The 17,439-nt window shown below is 40.8% G+C and overlaps 1 protein-coding gene across 1 annotated transcript in view; it reads left to right on the top strand.

Annotated features, from left to right (window-relative positions):
• bsnb (bassoon (presynaptic cytomatrix protein) b) overlaps positions 1-17,439 on the top strand; it is a 70,945-nt gene that overhangs the window by 10,048 nt on the left and 43,458 nt on the right. The window contains exon 3 of the mRNA XM_030050779.1: positions 11,577-12,338. Coding sequence (XP_029906639.1) covers positions 11,577-12,338 — 762 coding nt within the window. The remainder of the gene's footprint in view (positions 1-11,576; positions 12,339-17,439) is intronic.

Here is a 17,439-nt window from a genome sequence, read left to right on the forward strand (position 1 = left end):
CATCTGGTTCCAGTCATGGTCTTCCGTGACTGGAACTGGAAGCAAATCAAATTCCCACACACACAGGATCACCTCTGCTTCGATTTATTTGTCAATGTTTTGGTCAAATTACCTTTCTTGGTAGAAATTAAACATTTTATGATCTGGTGAGCCCTGATCTTCCACACCCCAAAACTTGGCTATCACATAGTCCTTCTTTTTTATTTGCAGACGGGGGATCACAGGCTCTAATCTTGAAAGACATGCATAATTTTGCGAGGGAGGTTACAAAGAAGATGTAAATGAGACTTGAACAAAGTTACAGCCGTCCTCCTTGACACGCATTGGTGAGCCATCCAAATCGTGCCCAGAGCCTCTTCCAAGGCAAAGCTTTCCATAACAGCTCTGAGAAACAGTTTGCTCTATGCAGCGAGCATATCACCCCATCACTTGAAATCATTCATATGCATCTAAATAATCAACACTGTTAACAGGTATCTGAGAAAGCCTATTGCCTTCTTCCCAAAATAAATCACTCGCCTAATTTGAATTAGGCTATGCTTCGCTGTTACCATGAGTCAAGTTTGGCTGTGTCATCTGTCATAAAGTTTCTCATCAGCTCTAGTGAGTCATGTGGCAAATTGCATCCAAGTTGCAATGTCAGTTGTGCTGCCTACAGGCTTTCAGGGCTACTGTAGGCCAAATACATGTAAGAAATTCACGGGGTAAATATCTGCTGTTTGACATTATGCTAATGAATTGATTATTGTGTGTGTGTGCATTCGTGCATATTTGTGTGTACTTGAGGGTGAGAGAGGAGAGCAGACTCAACAAAAGACAGACAGAAGAAGACGGGAGAGGAAAGGCAGGGATCATGGAAGGCACAAAAGGGAGAGTGGACCAGGCGACAGTAGAAACAGACAGTGAGGAATAGATCATGGCAGAGAGTGAAGGAAAGCATGGAGGTATAGAGAGCAGCAGAGGTGGATGTTACGGGTATTTTTCAGCTGAGCCCCTGTGAGCTTGTCACATGCTGACAGGCGGAGAGACGGTGAGGGAAAGAGCTCTACCTCTGGAGACTAGAAGATTTACCCCCTAACCTACTTAGCATGGATTCAGCTTGTCTATCACTGCAGCATATCTAATACAGTCATTCATCAGAAATGTTAACGATGGCCACGTTGTTGTTGATAACAGAGATGATAATGCTGAAGATGAAGATGGTGATTACGATTGCAGTGATGGCAGTAGCGGAAAGAGAACTACAGATTGCCACTCAAGTAGAAGAGCTACTTTGCTGATATTTTACTTAAATAGAAGTAGACGTGCTGCCGTAAAAATCTACTGCAGTAATAGTAAAAAGCAGCTCGTTTAAAATGTACTCGGAGTAAAAGTGATAGATTTACTTTTTCAAAACAGTAACTGTGTTAGGTGTGATGTTTTCTAGGCAGTTAAAAAAAGGAGGAGAGAACACAATTCAAACTAGATTCTGCAATGCGCAAAATTGCTGATGGTTAATTGAAGTGGGGACCCAGACACAACTGACAATGTGGCAATAAGCAGGTAATACGATGGATGAGTCTAGTTCTCATCACCAGGCCAACTCACTGACATCATTTCCGTTTATTATTGACATTTTTTCCACACTTTAAAATGTAATGACGTATAGCACTCAAGCCAAAATATACTTAAGTAAAAGTAAAGTAAAATTACTGACTTTAAGAAATACACAAAAAGCTACACAGTTACAGCAATGAGAATAAATGTAATTAGTTACTTCCACTACTGACTGATGTGATGAAGGACTAGGCGAATAAGCAGTGCTGAGGAGGCTGAAGTGAAAATTTTATCCCAATGAATGACTAACCCGTAAACTTTGACAGTTAAATACTTGGATATGAGCATATTTAATATTTGCATCTTGATTTTGTCAAGATCTAGAAATGTTTTTACCTATTGAAAATAAGACTTTGCAGATTTTCTCTACTTAAAATAGTCATTTTATTCATCTAAACACATTTTTTTTAATGCCAGTGCTGACAGGAAAGGCATGCACATCTGTCTTTCATTCATTATCAGTTGTGCAGTTGGAGGATTTGTCTCTTGACGACATCATGAGGTCAGCCTGGGATCTCTTGCTTCTCGCTACTGTAAGGCTCTTGCCCTCGTCTGTTGTACACAGTGGTTTACAAATGCCAGCTGAAATGCCCCAGATAATAGGAATAATATGTGCGCTACAGAGGAAGATTTTCCCTTCAAATCACAGAAAGGCGACAGCGTTGATTGAAGTGTTGATAACCAAGGGGCATTTGCATAGTTTGATATTTTAGATTAAGCTTATCTACCACACAGCCCCAGATGGTATCTCCGCCACAGCATCACACATGAGGGAAAGGCTATGTAACATGCAGCAAGAGGCCATCCTATCACTGATTTTCTTACTAATTCCATTCTTGTTTATGTCAAATTCATGCGAAATGATGTCAAAATACTCAGAGAAATGCAAATTGGAGCAGGAATGTAATTTACTGAGCATTAAAAAGGGAAGTAACACATGGCTTTTTATATGCTCCCCTCTGTTTCGGGATTGTCTTTCGAACGCCGAAAGACGAGGTTTTCTGTAAAAATGCAGGCTTAGATTCGAGACTTTGCAGATAAATTGTGCATATGCGCATGCAGCGATGTGTGCAGTGTGCGTGTGTTTATGCGTGTGTGCATGTGAGGGTGTGATGCCGTACATAACACTGAGATAAAAATGAATAGTTGTCTGTGAGTGATAAAAGTGTTCTAATAATAACATTGTAATGAGCGAAAGGAGGAGAGTCAGGCAAACGACGAAGCAGACACAGAGACCGAGGATAAAACAAGAGAACAAGAGCTCAGAGAAATAGAGAAAGTACCACAGACACTCCCCACACACAGTGTTCTCCCACCATCGTTCAGGGGAACATCTGCTTTATAATTAGTCCATTTTCTATTTATAGAATCCACCCTCCTTCTGTCTGCAGCGATGGCCTGGTCCTGAGGAGCCACAGCTGAAAAGAGAGAGAGAAGAGAGAAAAAGGAGAGAGATGTTGGAGATCAGGGGAGGAAGCAGACAGAATGGGAGATGAAGCATTATCAAAAATTAGCCATAACAGTCTGACTGCTTGTTCAAACACTAAAGTGGTGCTGATTCTGCCTTTAAGCGCCACAATGCAAAAAAAGAAAAAAAAAAAAAAATTCAAAAAACAGTTCCAAGGCACTCTTCAAACGCAAACTTTAAAAGCTGGTTCTTCATGCACTTTCGTGTGCTACTCCATGATGAAGGCTTCGGTGTGGCAGTAACACGCTTGACTTGGTTTTAAAATGTTCTTTTGAAGAAGCCATGACATGAAGGCTTTTTTTGTTGTTGTTGTTTGAACTCGGAACTCCTTTTCTCATTTAAGTGACAATCCCAGACCAAAGAGGGCTTCAACAAATGCTTCCACACACATATACACACATGTACACACACACACACACATACACACACACAAACATGCAGCAGCAGTACTCTCTGTCCTTTCTTGTCTGAACAAAATATATAAGGTGCAGGTCTGAGGGTGCTTGCCATAGTTAGACGGCTGCACTATTTCATTCTGTAATCAGTCCAGTGATGCAAGGCATGACATATAAACAAACATTACTTATGATTCAAAAACACTGTGTTTCGATTTTGAAGTATCACTCATCACTCAATATTTCAAGGATATGGCAAATCTCATCATTAATGGGTTTCTAAATGTGTGCGGGAAAACTTAATCAGTTCTTTAAAACTGTGGATATTTCATTTTGGAATGAAGCTTTTCATTTCATCCTTCTCGATTTCTTGGTAGCCGGCTGACAAAAGCATGTTGGGCGAAAAAAAAGATGGGTTACATGAGAGAAATATTTAAGAGCAAATGAATAAAATAAGTGGAAGTCAGAGTTAAGGGGCCCGAAATTGATTTTCTCAAGGTAAGAGGGCCGACCTGGGAGAAGAAACTATCCATGGGGTCATAAATAAACATCTTGTTATGGGTCTCCTGTATGGAGTTTTATTGCATGCTCTGAACTAAAAAAAAAAAAGCCCATTAAGGCAAGTTCAAGGGCCCAAGAGCTGCGCTTTGAACTATAATTTAACACGAGAGTTATTTATAATGATTATAGTTTGTCAGGAGATGAAGAGTCTTGGTGTTCAATCAAGTGCTGCCATGTTATTATTGCTTGACCTAAAATAAGAGTTCCTTGAGTTGTTCTTAGTCAGATTATTTACAAAAATATGGTCGCAGTACAGTTCAGTACCACCTCTGACTCACTGCACATGTTCACATTTATTCTATATTTATGACAAATGAGAGCTAAAGAAAAAATAAGTGTAAAGTGCATGTACCAAAAATAATGAGGCAGTTATATCTTATGGCCAGATAATAAATCTGCTCCTGGTGAGTCAGTGCCTATATCATAATCCCTTCAAATTAAGGGCAGGGTTCAATTCCTGTTAGCACAAACACAAATATTTTGCATTAGAGAGCTCTATTGCCAATTTGGTTTTGCATTATATGGCACAAGAAATTCCATGACTTTGAGATCTGACCCAGAGGAAGATGAAGATGAAGATGAAGCCTGGATCCTCAGTTTTGTTGTGGACAGTTGAGGTGTTAGAATAGGATTTAGTAGAGAATCATGAAGTGCTCCCTCTGATAATTTTCAACCAGTGGTTTTAATAGCCAAGCTCCAATATTTTGCTAGGGAATGTGCTCTGGAAAAAAGGTAGGGAGAGAGTTTTTTTTTTCAAACTTGGAAAAGGTGTTGCTGTCCAAAGATCATGTCTGAAGTTCATGGCAGGTTTTTATTTTTTTGTTCCTGGTCATAAGACTGACTGAAAACAGATGGTCTTCTCATCAGATATCCTTCCCTTTTCAGTTTATTTTTTTAATTCCTTCCTGCAGCAGACTGGTGACCTGTCCAGTGTGTCTCCCAATGTGGCACCCAGTGTCTGCTGAGATTGGTAAAAATGAAGAAATTGAAAGAAAAAAAAATCTAGTCTTGGGATCAGGTGTGATTCCTTTTGTTTACGAGAGAAGCTAGTTCTCAAACATGTTGCAGGGAAGTGAGTTGCTCAGTTATTTGCAGGGACTTTTTCCAAAACAGAACATATTGGAAGTTATTAAGCCATAGTTGCAGTCTGTCTCCTATCACTTTTGCAGCACCAATCTGGCAAAACTTGAATGTCTATTTATTTTCTTTTGTGCGGTGAGGCCACAGAGGACAGTCTGATTTTAGAATAGTCACAGGAGGGGATCCAGCCAGATAAGGATATAATGCTTTAGTTAAATTAGAGCAGAATTAATAATTTATTAAACTGAAAAGCAACTTTTTGCCTTTTATCATGTCATTGCTCAAACACATGTAAACACAGATTTTTTTCTCTTGCATATACATTCATTACACAGTACTGACTTAAAACTTCACTATTTCTCTGGCCCCAAAATCAACCTGTACAAAGTCAAACTTTGTTTCTTCTTTTTATTATACAGATTTGGATTCACATTTAGAACAGATTGCAAAGCCACACTGTATCAAAGGAGAGCAGGTGCAGGATAGATTCATAACACTTGTAATAAGTTACTAATCATATATTTAGCTTCACTTCAAAGTCTCTACTATATGACCCTTGCTAACTAAAACATGGATATATTACCTGGTTTGTGTTGAGATTCACTTAAAAGATTAAATCCACAATTTATTTGATCATATAAATTATGAATAAAATCACATGCTATATGTTCTTGAAGACTCTGACTCCTTAAATGAGAAATAAGGATCAGCTGCAAACATTTAAAAAAAAACAAACAAACAAACAAAAAAAACAGCAAGCCTAAACATTTCATGGAACTGCGAACACCATTTTCACCCAGCTCCTGAGTCCTGAGTAAAACTGTCAGTGGGCAAAATTCAGCTTGAAAACCATATGTTTGATCTGCTACGTCACTATATAAATAAGGACAGTGGTGGTCCAGCAGTTTCTCAGCAGCGTGAACCAGACTGTAGTCACAGATTGGGCCTTTCAGTGGACAAACAGTATGAACTGGGTCAAGAATCCAGCTGAGACGCTACTTACTGAATTTTACATATACCAAAATATTTTGCAAGGAGAACTGCCAGATACTAAATCTAGGACACTGGTTACCAGCATTTTTTTTTTTTTTTTTTTTTTTTTTTTAATCATTGGGGCCCTATGACTTACTAGTGATAAAATGCCCAATCCCTTTTGTTAGCTCAGCTGTGCTGTTGAGCAAGGAATAATAAAAACAATAACCTTTTTTTTTCAATCTAAGTAAAAATTGAGATAATGCACATTTAGATGATGTTGTCCACTTTCCTCATTGTCTTCTGTAATATGATTAGACAGGCTCAGAGAGGCTCAGTGAAAGCTCACCCTCTGCAGTTGCACAGTGTGTTGATGGGCAATTATTTCATTTGTCTTTGAAACCTATTAGACAGAACTGAATGCAGTCCAGATGGGAGCCCCACAATTTTTCTGTGTTTGGAAGCTACATCCATGTAACAACCTAAAATCCCTTTTAGATGCACGGAAGAGAATTGGTGACATCTTTTTGTACTTTTTGAGCAATTCTATTCTTTCCAATGCATCTGCAGTATATGAAGCATCTTTAGAGAATCTTCGCTTTCTTTATTACTTAGTGTCAAGTGTCTATTTTTCTCCACACTGAGCTGAGCCTTTAGGTAATAGTTAGAGCTATAGGTCATTTTTTCCCATTTTGTGCGAGGTTGAGTGTCCCTTTATCAGTACCAGCTGACAAGACATTACATATTTTTGTCTGAACAGGTCACATAATTCTCTACAAGCCTATCACACGAATATAATTCCATAGTTCATTTCAGTGGCAGATCTTGAAAAAAAAAAAAAAACCCTGGCTACAGCTGTATCAAGGATTAATACTAGGCACCACCACTCTCCGCTACTTAACATCCTTAGAAGACTATGGCTCCCCCGCTGCGGCTGTCAGTGTAGCAGCACACCTGGTGGGAGATATTCTGTATTCAGCTATGGCAATATAATGGTGATTTTCGTCCAGGCCCCAGATAATTCTACCAGACTCTCTGCTTAAAAACTGTGACGAAGCTCAGCAGTAGTTAGCAATAGAGCAGATGTCTTTGTTGAGAATGCACTTGTGTATGTATGTATGTATGAGAGAGAAAGAGAGAGAGAGAGAAAGAGAAAGATAGAGTGAGAATATTGCCTCTTTAAAACATTCTTGCCTGTGCAGCAAATTGAATTGAATTGAACTGAGGGAGAGAGACGAGGGGGGCAGACAGACAGAGAGAGAAAGAGAAAGAGGGAGGTCTTTTGATGTCGTCTGGCCCAATTTGCACCAACTTGATAAAGCACTGCATTCTAAACATCCTTATTCCCAAACTGCAGCGCTCATCTGCTCCATGCACCGACTGCACGGTGATACTGCATTGAGATCAGTGGGACGGAGCTCGTTCGTCTGTCCACATCTTTGTCTGCTCAACTATTTATGTGATTCTCTCTGTGAGTCCATGCTTGTGACTTACCCAGCTGTCCTGGGGAATGACAGACTGTGTGATGCATGATGTCAAACTCTGCAACAAATGTAAAGAGAAAAGACAAGGGAACTTTGTGGACCTGTCTGATGTGTGGAGTGTAACAAATAATATTAAGCAGTCTGCATGTACACTTTACGACCTTTATATTTATGTCTGAAAAGTCTATGGGTGCTGGCGAGTTGTGCATTTGAAGGCTGTAATAAATAACTGGTTCTTGCATTATGCAGTAGCCGCTTCCAAGTCCTCCCGCTATATCATTGTTTCTTCAAATAAACTGTTTCCGTCAGCCTTTATCGCATTTTCTCCTCGTAGAAACGCCAACCAATCCACCTGAGCTGAATATGAAAAACTTTTTTTGCTAAGTTAAGGAGTGAAATTCCAGTATTTCCATGCAGGTTATCCAAATCCGAAAATTCACATAAAATTACTTGGATGGTTCCCCTCTGTGTCTAAATGTTTTTGTGTGTGAAAAAAAACCTTCCTTCTTCTACCCCTCTCCTAGCACGTCTTCCTTAAATGATCATGTATCATATATAATATCATATCATATCCTTACTATTGCTTGTGATAATGGTGAGCTCTAGGATTTCAGGCTTATTCTCCTGTTGCATCCATTTTTAATTGGTTTGAATGGGTGAGGGCATGAGAAAAATGCCCTAAAATGTTAAGAGTGTGTGAGTGTGTGAGTGTGTGTGCTCGTGGGTGGTGGGTAGATGCTGTGCTCTTATTATTTGATCTATACCCAAGTCTCTGTGGGTCCTTGCTGCTAAAAGGTTCTATTTCTGGCAGCAAACCGTTGTTCTCCATAAAACCACAGTGCTGGAGCGTCCCGTTGACACACACTGTGTTCTCACAGAGCTGTGGGCTCAGGTCCTGGCTCATGACCTTTGATGCACGTTGTCCCTTCACACACACACACACACACACACACACTCTCTCTCTCTCTCTCTTGCACACACACACCCATATACACAAATGCATAGCGAGCAAATGCAGGAATTGAACATGAGAGTGAAGGAGGTTGGCGAGGAAACGCTGGATGAAAGCCATCAAAATGTATAGATGAGATGTGACTGGAGGAAGGGAGAGAGAGAGGAAGAGTGAGGGGAAAGATGCAGATAAGAGGCAGAAATAAAGATGGGCGAAGGAGAGCAAGATGGAGGGTGTAGCTGAGAAATAGAGGAGGAGGGCAGGAGACTGTGATAGAGTGTGCCGCGCGCTTGTTTTTTTCATGATACAGATCAAATTTCATAAAGATCCACATGATTGCCTCATAACAAGGGGGAAGCAGAGAGGGATGAGATGGAGAGATGAGGCACAGGCAAGCAGAGAAACGATGAAATTGATAAATAGCAGCTTAGCCTCCCTACAGCTGCTTTCTTTGTTTTCCCTTTTTTCACAGGGACTAATATGATTATCCTAAATGGTATTTGGAAAGAGAAAAAGAGATCAAGGAAAACTATAATGACTGTGAGACCTGACTGAATGAAGACTTTAGTGTTAGTCTGGGTATACTTTTAATGTCTCTGTCTACATCACTCTGCAGGTTCACCTCTCCTCACAGCCTCTCAGTTTCCCTTGACTGACAGTGAAAACCGTGGCCTCATCACTCCTTATATACAGAGCTGGCAGGGGGCCAGACACAAGGCTAAGATGCTGTTGAGCCAATGACTGACTCCATCTGTCTATATATCTGACTGACTGACTGAGAAACACAGAGTCAGGCAGGAGGCTGACCAACTAACACATTAAACAACTGACCAATTCAATTTGCAGTTGAGGACTGGCCCTATAAAAAATATACTTTAACATTGTTTGGGATCTTGGTCTGCATGAAAAATGTTTCTGTGTCAGACCACTAAAAGGAAAACACTGCTTTGGTTTGGCCTGCAAAATATGGAAAGCAGGCTCAGTCTTGCTGGGCAGATTTACAGACTTGTTGAATTTTCACACTAATTTTGATAAATCCTCAGTGAATGATGCATCTAGCCATTGTAATCTGGTATTTACACGATTATGCTTAATTTCCATCAACAACAGGGAACAGTGGTGAAGAAGAGATTAGTGTTAGATGTCTATGTGGAGTAACAGAGAGGAGGGAGGCTGTCTGCTGATCAACTTTAATCAGAGTTCCCGGTTTAGCTGACAGTCAGAACATAGCAATGAGTCAGTGCCTTGTAATGTGTGGAGGAATATTAAGTACATTACATATTAGTTTTTTTTTTTTTTATTTAATTTAAAGACTTTTACTGGTTATTTGCAAAGTGGTTTTGAGCACCTACAATATATATATATATATATTTTTTTTTACATAGGTTAGTAGGTTAATACACTGTTAAGTGTTTCCAAAACATTTATAATTGCTCTACATAGTTGCTCTATCTCATAACTAACGAGGTGATGATGATGTGATGGTGATGGCGACAATGACATTTACTGGTCCTAGCAGGAACGAGCGTGTGCTGTTGTGTATTTGTGAGCTTGACAGCTGGCACATTTGGCCACAGGCTTGCAGAGATATTTGACTCCACAGCGTAAGTGAAAAGGTCTTGGGGAGAGACCACACCTTGCTGCTGGAGAGGGGGTGCGGGTGGGGGGTGGGATTCCCACTGAGGCAGAAAGAACAAAAAAAAAAGAAAAAGAAAAAAAAAAGCTCCCATAGTACAATAAGACGGTTTGGGTAAAAGCTCCCACCAAATGTCATGTGTATGAATCCACCATGGCCACAAGCTTGAAGAGAATTAAACTGAATGAGTGAAAAGTCCAGTGACAGATACTTCACCCTCTACACTGTCAGCCCTCCCTCCCACTTTGCTCTTGCATCTCTGACCTCCGAACAAACTCCACACAGTCATTTGTTGGAGGATTTCTGGGCAAGGCATTATGTAATGACCAAGAGTTCAAGACAGTGATTGCGCTGTGGCAGCTGTCAAGGCACCAGAGTGCCAATTACTACATATGGCCATGTGCCATCACCAGGGCCTCACTTTCATCCTCTCCAGCACCTACATGGAGCAAAGAGAGAACCAGAGAGGAGGTAGAAGGATGAAGACAGAAAGTAAATGAAGACAACAGTAGAAACAAGGGGAGGAGGGTAGGCTTGAACAAGGCAGGAGACTCTTAGGCTCTGATTTAAAAAAAAAAATTAATGTGTGCAAAAATTTTGCCCTTGCCCTTATTTAAGTCTTAATACTTTCTTTGAACACTAAAAACATTTTACTACCCACTAAAGGTTTTAGTAAATCTTTTCCACATAGTGTGGTGAGAGGGAATATAAGATGGGTTTTGGCGATGAAATGCAGAGAGAAGAGGTGAGGAAAAACTGGATATGCTGGAATATCAGGATAGCCATCTTGTTTAATAGAAGGAGTCCAGCATTTAACCCATGCATCATACTCATTTGTCACACACTCACTGGTAACTGCTATGCTATAAATGCTCATAATGTTGACCATCAAATTAGTTAATCCACATTGCTGATTAAAGGTATCCCACCTAATATTCTTTGTGAATACACTTTGCTTTGTTTACATGCAAATTTTTTCACCAAAATACATTGTGTGTGTCCTCAAGACCTAACATGAGGAATGCATTTCCGACCTCTTAAGACATTAAGGAAGTCTTATTTTGGAAAATCTTGTAAGCTTCTTTGTTTACACTGCAAGAACATGTTATCTAAACAAAATGATAATCCACTTTTCCCAAGAAGGGTCCAGCGGCAAACTGAAGACCTCAAAAACCTCAAGGAACAGTCACAAGGAACGACCCCTCATCCTTAACCCAGCCTTAACTGAACCAAACTGTTGCCTAAACTTAGCCATCTCTCAACCTAATGCCTACATTTTAAATTAATTGTGAGGAAAATGATGTGAAGTGGTCACAAACCACATTAGATACCTTTAACTTTGTAAAAAAAATCTTTCATAGGTTATATACTGCCAAATGAAAATGAGAAAACTCTTGGTGATTGTTATGTTTTTACTCTTTTTCCTTCATAGGTACAAGAGTGGCTATGTCTGAACTGTCAGATGCAGAGAGCTTTGGGGATGGACATGACCTCGACCACACCGCGCTCTAAGAGTCAGCAGCAGATACACTCTCCTTCTCATGCAGCCAAACCTGATGTTTCAGCTCAGCCTGCACCCCAGACGCAGACCCCTCCTCAGACACAGCCTCCACCACAGGCCCAACAAGCACCTGGCCCCAACAAACAGACTGCTCAAACCGGCCCTGGCCAGCAACAACCTAAGCTTCCCCCAGGCGCAGTCCCTCTCCCTGGCATGGCCAAGGCCCCATCCCAGCCTGACCTGTCCCGCAACTCCCCTGCCCACCAAGCCCAGAAACCTCGCCAGGACCAGACCCGCAGTGCAGGCAGCTCCCCTTCACGACAACCCCCACCTCCGGAGCAAACATTTGGGAAGTTGTTTGGCTTTGGTGCTTCACTTCTTAACCAGGCCAGCACTCTCATATCAGAGACTGCTCAAACCCAGCAACAGCCCCCCAAAGCTGCCCCAAAACCTCAGGGTCCAGCAGCTGGAGCAGGTAAACCCTCAGGACCTCAGCCTGGCCAACAGGGGGGCCAAGCCCCTCAGCAGCAGCACCCGGACCCCGCGTCTAAGTCCAAAGCTGTCTGTCCTCTCTGTAAGACAAACCTCAACATAGGCAATGCAGCGGAACCGCCCAATTACAACACCTGTACACAGTGCCACTCCCAAGTGTGCAACATGTGTGGATTCAATCCCACTCCGCACCTCGTCGAGGTAAGACTCTTCCTTTAACGTGGTGTGTCTTTCAAATACATGTGAGAGAGAAGATGAGGTCTCAGTGCAAGAGCTTGCAGACCGTCGCTTGGTTAAATGAAATGATTTATTGACGAGTTTTTTTCTGAAAACTGCTGTGTCATAGTGCAGTGGAGTGTGTTGTATCCATTTCTGGCTGCCTGGTCTTTGAGCGAAGAGCCATATTTTATCGAGGATCCCTGTTGCCATGGATCAGGGGCTTGGCTTCATGAGCTGTCATGTGGCCTACCATGGCCTCAGTTTGCTAACATTCCTTGTTTTATCTCTGGGCTGCTTCTTCTTCTTCCTTTTCTTTTTTTTATACCTATATTTCTCAACAGTAGTTCATAATTGGTTGGTATTATTCTTCAGTGCAGACGGATCAATCAGTAAAATTCAAAATATATAATATAAAGCAAGAAGAAATTAGTTATGGAAGGATTCTTGATAGTTGGATTTAGACATAGGGTGTTCTGTTCATGCAGCCTGTACACTTAATACCGAACTTATTGACTTACCGAGCTTATTGAGGTGATTCTATTTCTTCCTAATTCTCCTTCTTTATATTGTTGTTCGTAGTAATGGCCTCTCATGTAGTTAGCAGAGTGAAGTCGCGGCTGTGACTCACCTCATCAGTGAACGGTCTTCCCTGTGGCGGCACAGAAATATATGGCTCATCTACAGGGAACAGTTCTGATGTAATGGATGATCTTAATATTGATTTGTCACACTGAGATATGCTCACCTCATATCATCCAGGGGTCAGCCAAGTCCCTTTACTCCCCTTAAGCGCACCCTGTCCTCCTCATGGTGGGAATCCAGCTGGTTAGAAAAGGGGCTTGTTATACTTTCAACAGGCAGGCAATCACAGAGTTTAATTATGCAAATCAAGCCCAATTGAATGATAGCAGTAATAACAGGCTTTCTGCAGAGCATTGGCTTTTTATGGGCAAGCCTTGTCTTCCCAGGCATCTGGTTGTCACAGGCATAGGCAGTGGCCATTCATAGATTGCTATGGAAACAGAGAGATAATTTGTTTGTCAGGCGTCCCTTTCATGCTTGGCTGCTGAGATGCTGAAAATGTACAAAAAACTTTCAGAGACGGCTGTTCCCCTGTTTTCATGAGAGACTCTGTTATTAGGTGTGTTGTATTTCTGCTCTGCTGGGTGCAATCCGCAGTCCAATCCGACACAAGATGCATTCTTTCCAAACCTGTGAACAAATTTGTTTCCAATCCATGTGAGCTTGCAGGTGGGTTGCACCAGAGTGGGTGAGAACCATTTGGAGATGGTGTGAATCTTGTTACTTTTAATCTATGTTTCTCAGCTTGATTTCCACAGTCTGTTTGGCACATTCCACCTCCTCATCCCTTTCTAATCTCCTCAAATATTATAGGTTCTCCCTTTCTGCTGACTCTTCCTGCCTGTTGCAGGCATAGTTGTGACCACCCCTCTGTCTTTTAGTGAGGGCATGCCAACGGGGCCTTTGGGTTTGTTTCTGAATACATGGAACTTATGTTTCAACATATTGGCAGATTCGATCAGAACATTTATGTCAGGTTTGCATACAACTCAAATTTCCTCCTTTAATAGAGATGCAGTGCACATGACAGTACTTCAGTGACCTTGATATTCCTAGAAGTAATCATGTAATTTTTAGTTGATGTGCATTATCTGTCTTACTTAGAATACATAACGGTGTTACACATGTATTTTGTTTCTATGTAACCCTGCCTGCATGCATGGACAACTGGCAGAATGAAGTGTTTTAAATTAGCATTAGCTTTTGGAATGCAGGACAAATGCAGCAAATATTCATGAAATGATGATTTCTGTCACCTCATGGGTTACATAATGCATAATTCATACAGAGCAAATTAGATGAAACTGTATCATATTAAGAAAAGACAAATTTTTTTATCTGTTATGGGGGAAAGAATGCCAGTCATCTGTGTGAAAGAGAAAGTAAGAAAGAGGGAGAGCATGAGGTGACAGATTGAGACGGAGGAGAGAGTGAGAAGCAGAGATAATGAGAGAAGGCTACAGTTTGGTATGTGGCAGAATATTTTACATCAATCAGTGCTGAAATTCATGTGTCCCTGAGTAAATAAGATGTCTTTGTTTTGGGACTGCTTCCGCCCCCATTCCACTTCTCTAGTAGATTAAAACAAACCGTGTGTCACTCTCCTCTCCCCAGAGTTTGGTTGTAAATAGAACATAAACTGTTTTCACTGGAGTGTTTTCTGCCCGATCTGATTTACACTGCATCCCAATCCTCAATCCTGAATCCCTCTCTCTCTTTTAGCATGGGCATGTCAGAAATGGCAAAGTGAAGGCCTTGTCTCTGCTCTCCCTTGATCATAAATATAGATACAGGAGCGTTTGACAAAGTGTATTAGGTTACAGTTCTCAGCGGTCTCAGTGTAATATTAGTTTTTCATCCCCACTTTTCCCATATGCCTGAGATTTCTTCCCACAGCCAAGCCTGCTTACTAATCTGGCTCTGTTAGCCATAATGACATAGAAGGTTGCACACTGTTTATAGCAAGACAGAGGCCCTGAGTGGATCATTAGAGGAAGGACTGAATTCCTCATAGAAGTGTAGAAACAGAAAACATTGCTCATCAATAATTCAGTGAGGGAGAACATGGTAAATAGTTCATGAAATGTGGATTGAGAGTGCAGTGTTTGGTTCATCATGTCACATAAGGTCAGTCTGTGTGTATGTGTTTGTGTGTGTGTGTGTGTCTGTCTGTGTGAGTGTGATGCATGGTGTCTGCAAGTGCATTTATAAATGTGTGATGTGTGCCTGTTTGTAATTGGCTGTGAAAGTTATGGAGCACCGGGAGCAAGTTTTATTTGAGACACTGGGAGCAGATGTGATTTATTATGAAATCAGTAATGATGGCAAATACTGCACTTGGACTTTTAACAGGTGTGGTTAGTCTATCAAAACATAAATTTCTTTAGCTAGACATCCTGGCATGTCCACCACATCAAATATTCTTAACCTCTTGTATGCTGATATTCCTTTGCGATTCTTCTTAAGTAGCTTCAAAATTGGAAAAAAATAAAATACAGTTTCTCCACATTGTACCACACTGTCACAAACATATTCTGTATCTGCTGATTGCAATGCTTCATAAAAGCTACATCACATTTATATTAAGTGAAATGTTCAAACCCAAGATGCCTTTGTTTCATGGCTGCATCATTACATCACACAGAAAATATCTAGAAGTCTTTCCCTAGATGCGTTTTCCTGTAATTCAGTAGGACATATTTTGCGTCTTTGGAAACCTTGGGATCTCCACTAGAATTTAAAATAAAGTTCTGTGGGTTTGAACAAAGCTTGGCTGTGCGGCATGCATTTGTAATGACGAACTCTCCGATGGGACTGGCAGAGCTGAAGAGGGTTTTTTTTTTTTTTTTTTGGTCCTACTCGGTACATAATGTACTGTGAATGCAACAGTACAACAGATACCATTCCAACTTCGTCATGCCTGTTCAGCATAAATAAAACAAACAAACAAACAAATACTTAGGGCTGTCAAACCATTAAATGTTTACATTGCATTAATCACAAGGTAATTCAAAGATTAATCATGGTAATCACATATAAAGTGCATTAAATTACTTGCTTGTTTACCTTTTCACTGTTGTATGATGGACTCCCCAACACAGTCTATATGATGGTTTTCAGGCTGTTGTCCTCAACACCACTAATGGGCAGACAGTCCATGGAAATCCATCCAGCAACTGCATCGGTCAGTTTTGCTGTGCTGACAGATTTGCCCCATACCACAGTTGTGGTTTGACAAGCACAGACAAGCACCACCACTGTTAATACTAAAATTACTACTACTATTGGAAACTCAAGCAGAAACATGTTTGACATTAGCTGATATTTACAGTATGTACATACTACTTTATTTTTGTCCAGACATCCGTCAGGAAGCTTCTTGAAAGAAAACGTGTCATCCAGTGGGCCACAGGTTGTCTTTCTATTCATTTTTGTTTGTTATTAGTATTTAGTTGCTCAACATCACAACATCAGCTGCATCAAGTGTGATGTTGTGTGGGATTGCTGGTCCAACAGCCCATTATTCTGAAACCCCAATAGTTTGAAACATGTCCCATTGGACCTAAAGACCATTCATTTGACGGCCTGTTTTCCTGAAAGCAAATGCCCATTGCTCTGAAGGCCAATTGCTCACAAATACACACTCTTGAGTTGTTGGAGCTCAGTGACTGCTGGTGTTATGCTGAGTTTTGCATCCCTGCTGAGAAATGCATCCACCCCTGTTTATGCTAACCTTTCCCCGAGGAAAACCCTGGGGGTCCCCATGGGGACTGCCCATTGGTCAAAAGTGGATCATAAGTTTGTCAAAGATTAACATTGCATTAATTTATGTTAATTTTTAAATTCAGGTTAACTTTGACAGCCCTAAAAATAACATAACTAATGTTTTGTTTTTTTCACATATCGTGTGACATTGAGATGGGTCAGACATAGTTTCAGTTTTATATTACCATGTCCAAGTATTAGTGGGGTAATCTTGTTCATCCTCACTGCTGATCTATCATGACTCAGCCCTGAGGGCCGGGCTCTGGGGCCTGGCTGAAGTCTCGGTTTGCTAGGCTGGCTACTGGGAACAGTATAAATGTATAGAGCTGAAATAACATGGACATATCAAAGTAGTCACAGATAAAGTATTCATTAATTTGCATTCTACCTGTGTAATTTGAACATTCAACATTTCATAAACTATGTAATGAGGGATCACTGATAATGAGGAATTGTAGATAGTACATTGTGTAGCATGAGATTTTGACATGAACAATATTTGTCTTTAAATCATTTTCCCTTGTTTACATGCTGTGTTGTTGGCTCAGCTGAAGAAACATTCATGCCCATGTCCTTATTTTTGCCAAAAATGCTTTGAATCCTCTGTACATAAAGAGGGCTTGTCTTCCAAACACAGATGCACAGATTAAGTGTTTCACTTCAAAACCATCCAAATAAAATATTGTCATTGGTCCAACCAGGACTACAGATCGCTGCAGACTGCCATGCCCCTGAT

The sequence above is a fragment of the Myripristis murdjan genome, chromosome 5 (genome assembly GCF_902150065.1).
Source record: "Myripristis murdjan chromosome 5, fMyrMur1.1, whole genome shotgun sequence".
In the NCBI taxonomy this organism is placed as follows: domain Eukaryota; kingdom Metazoa; phylum Chordata; class Actinopteri; order Holocentriformes; family Holocentridae; genus Myripristis; species Myripristis murdjan.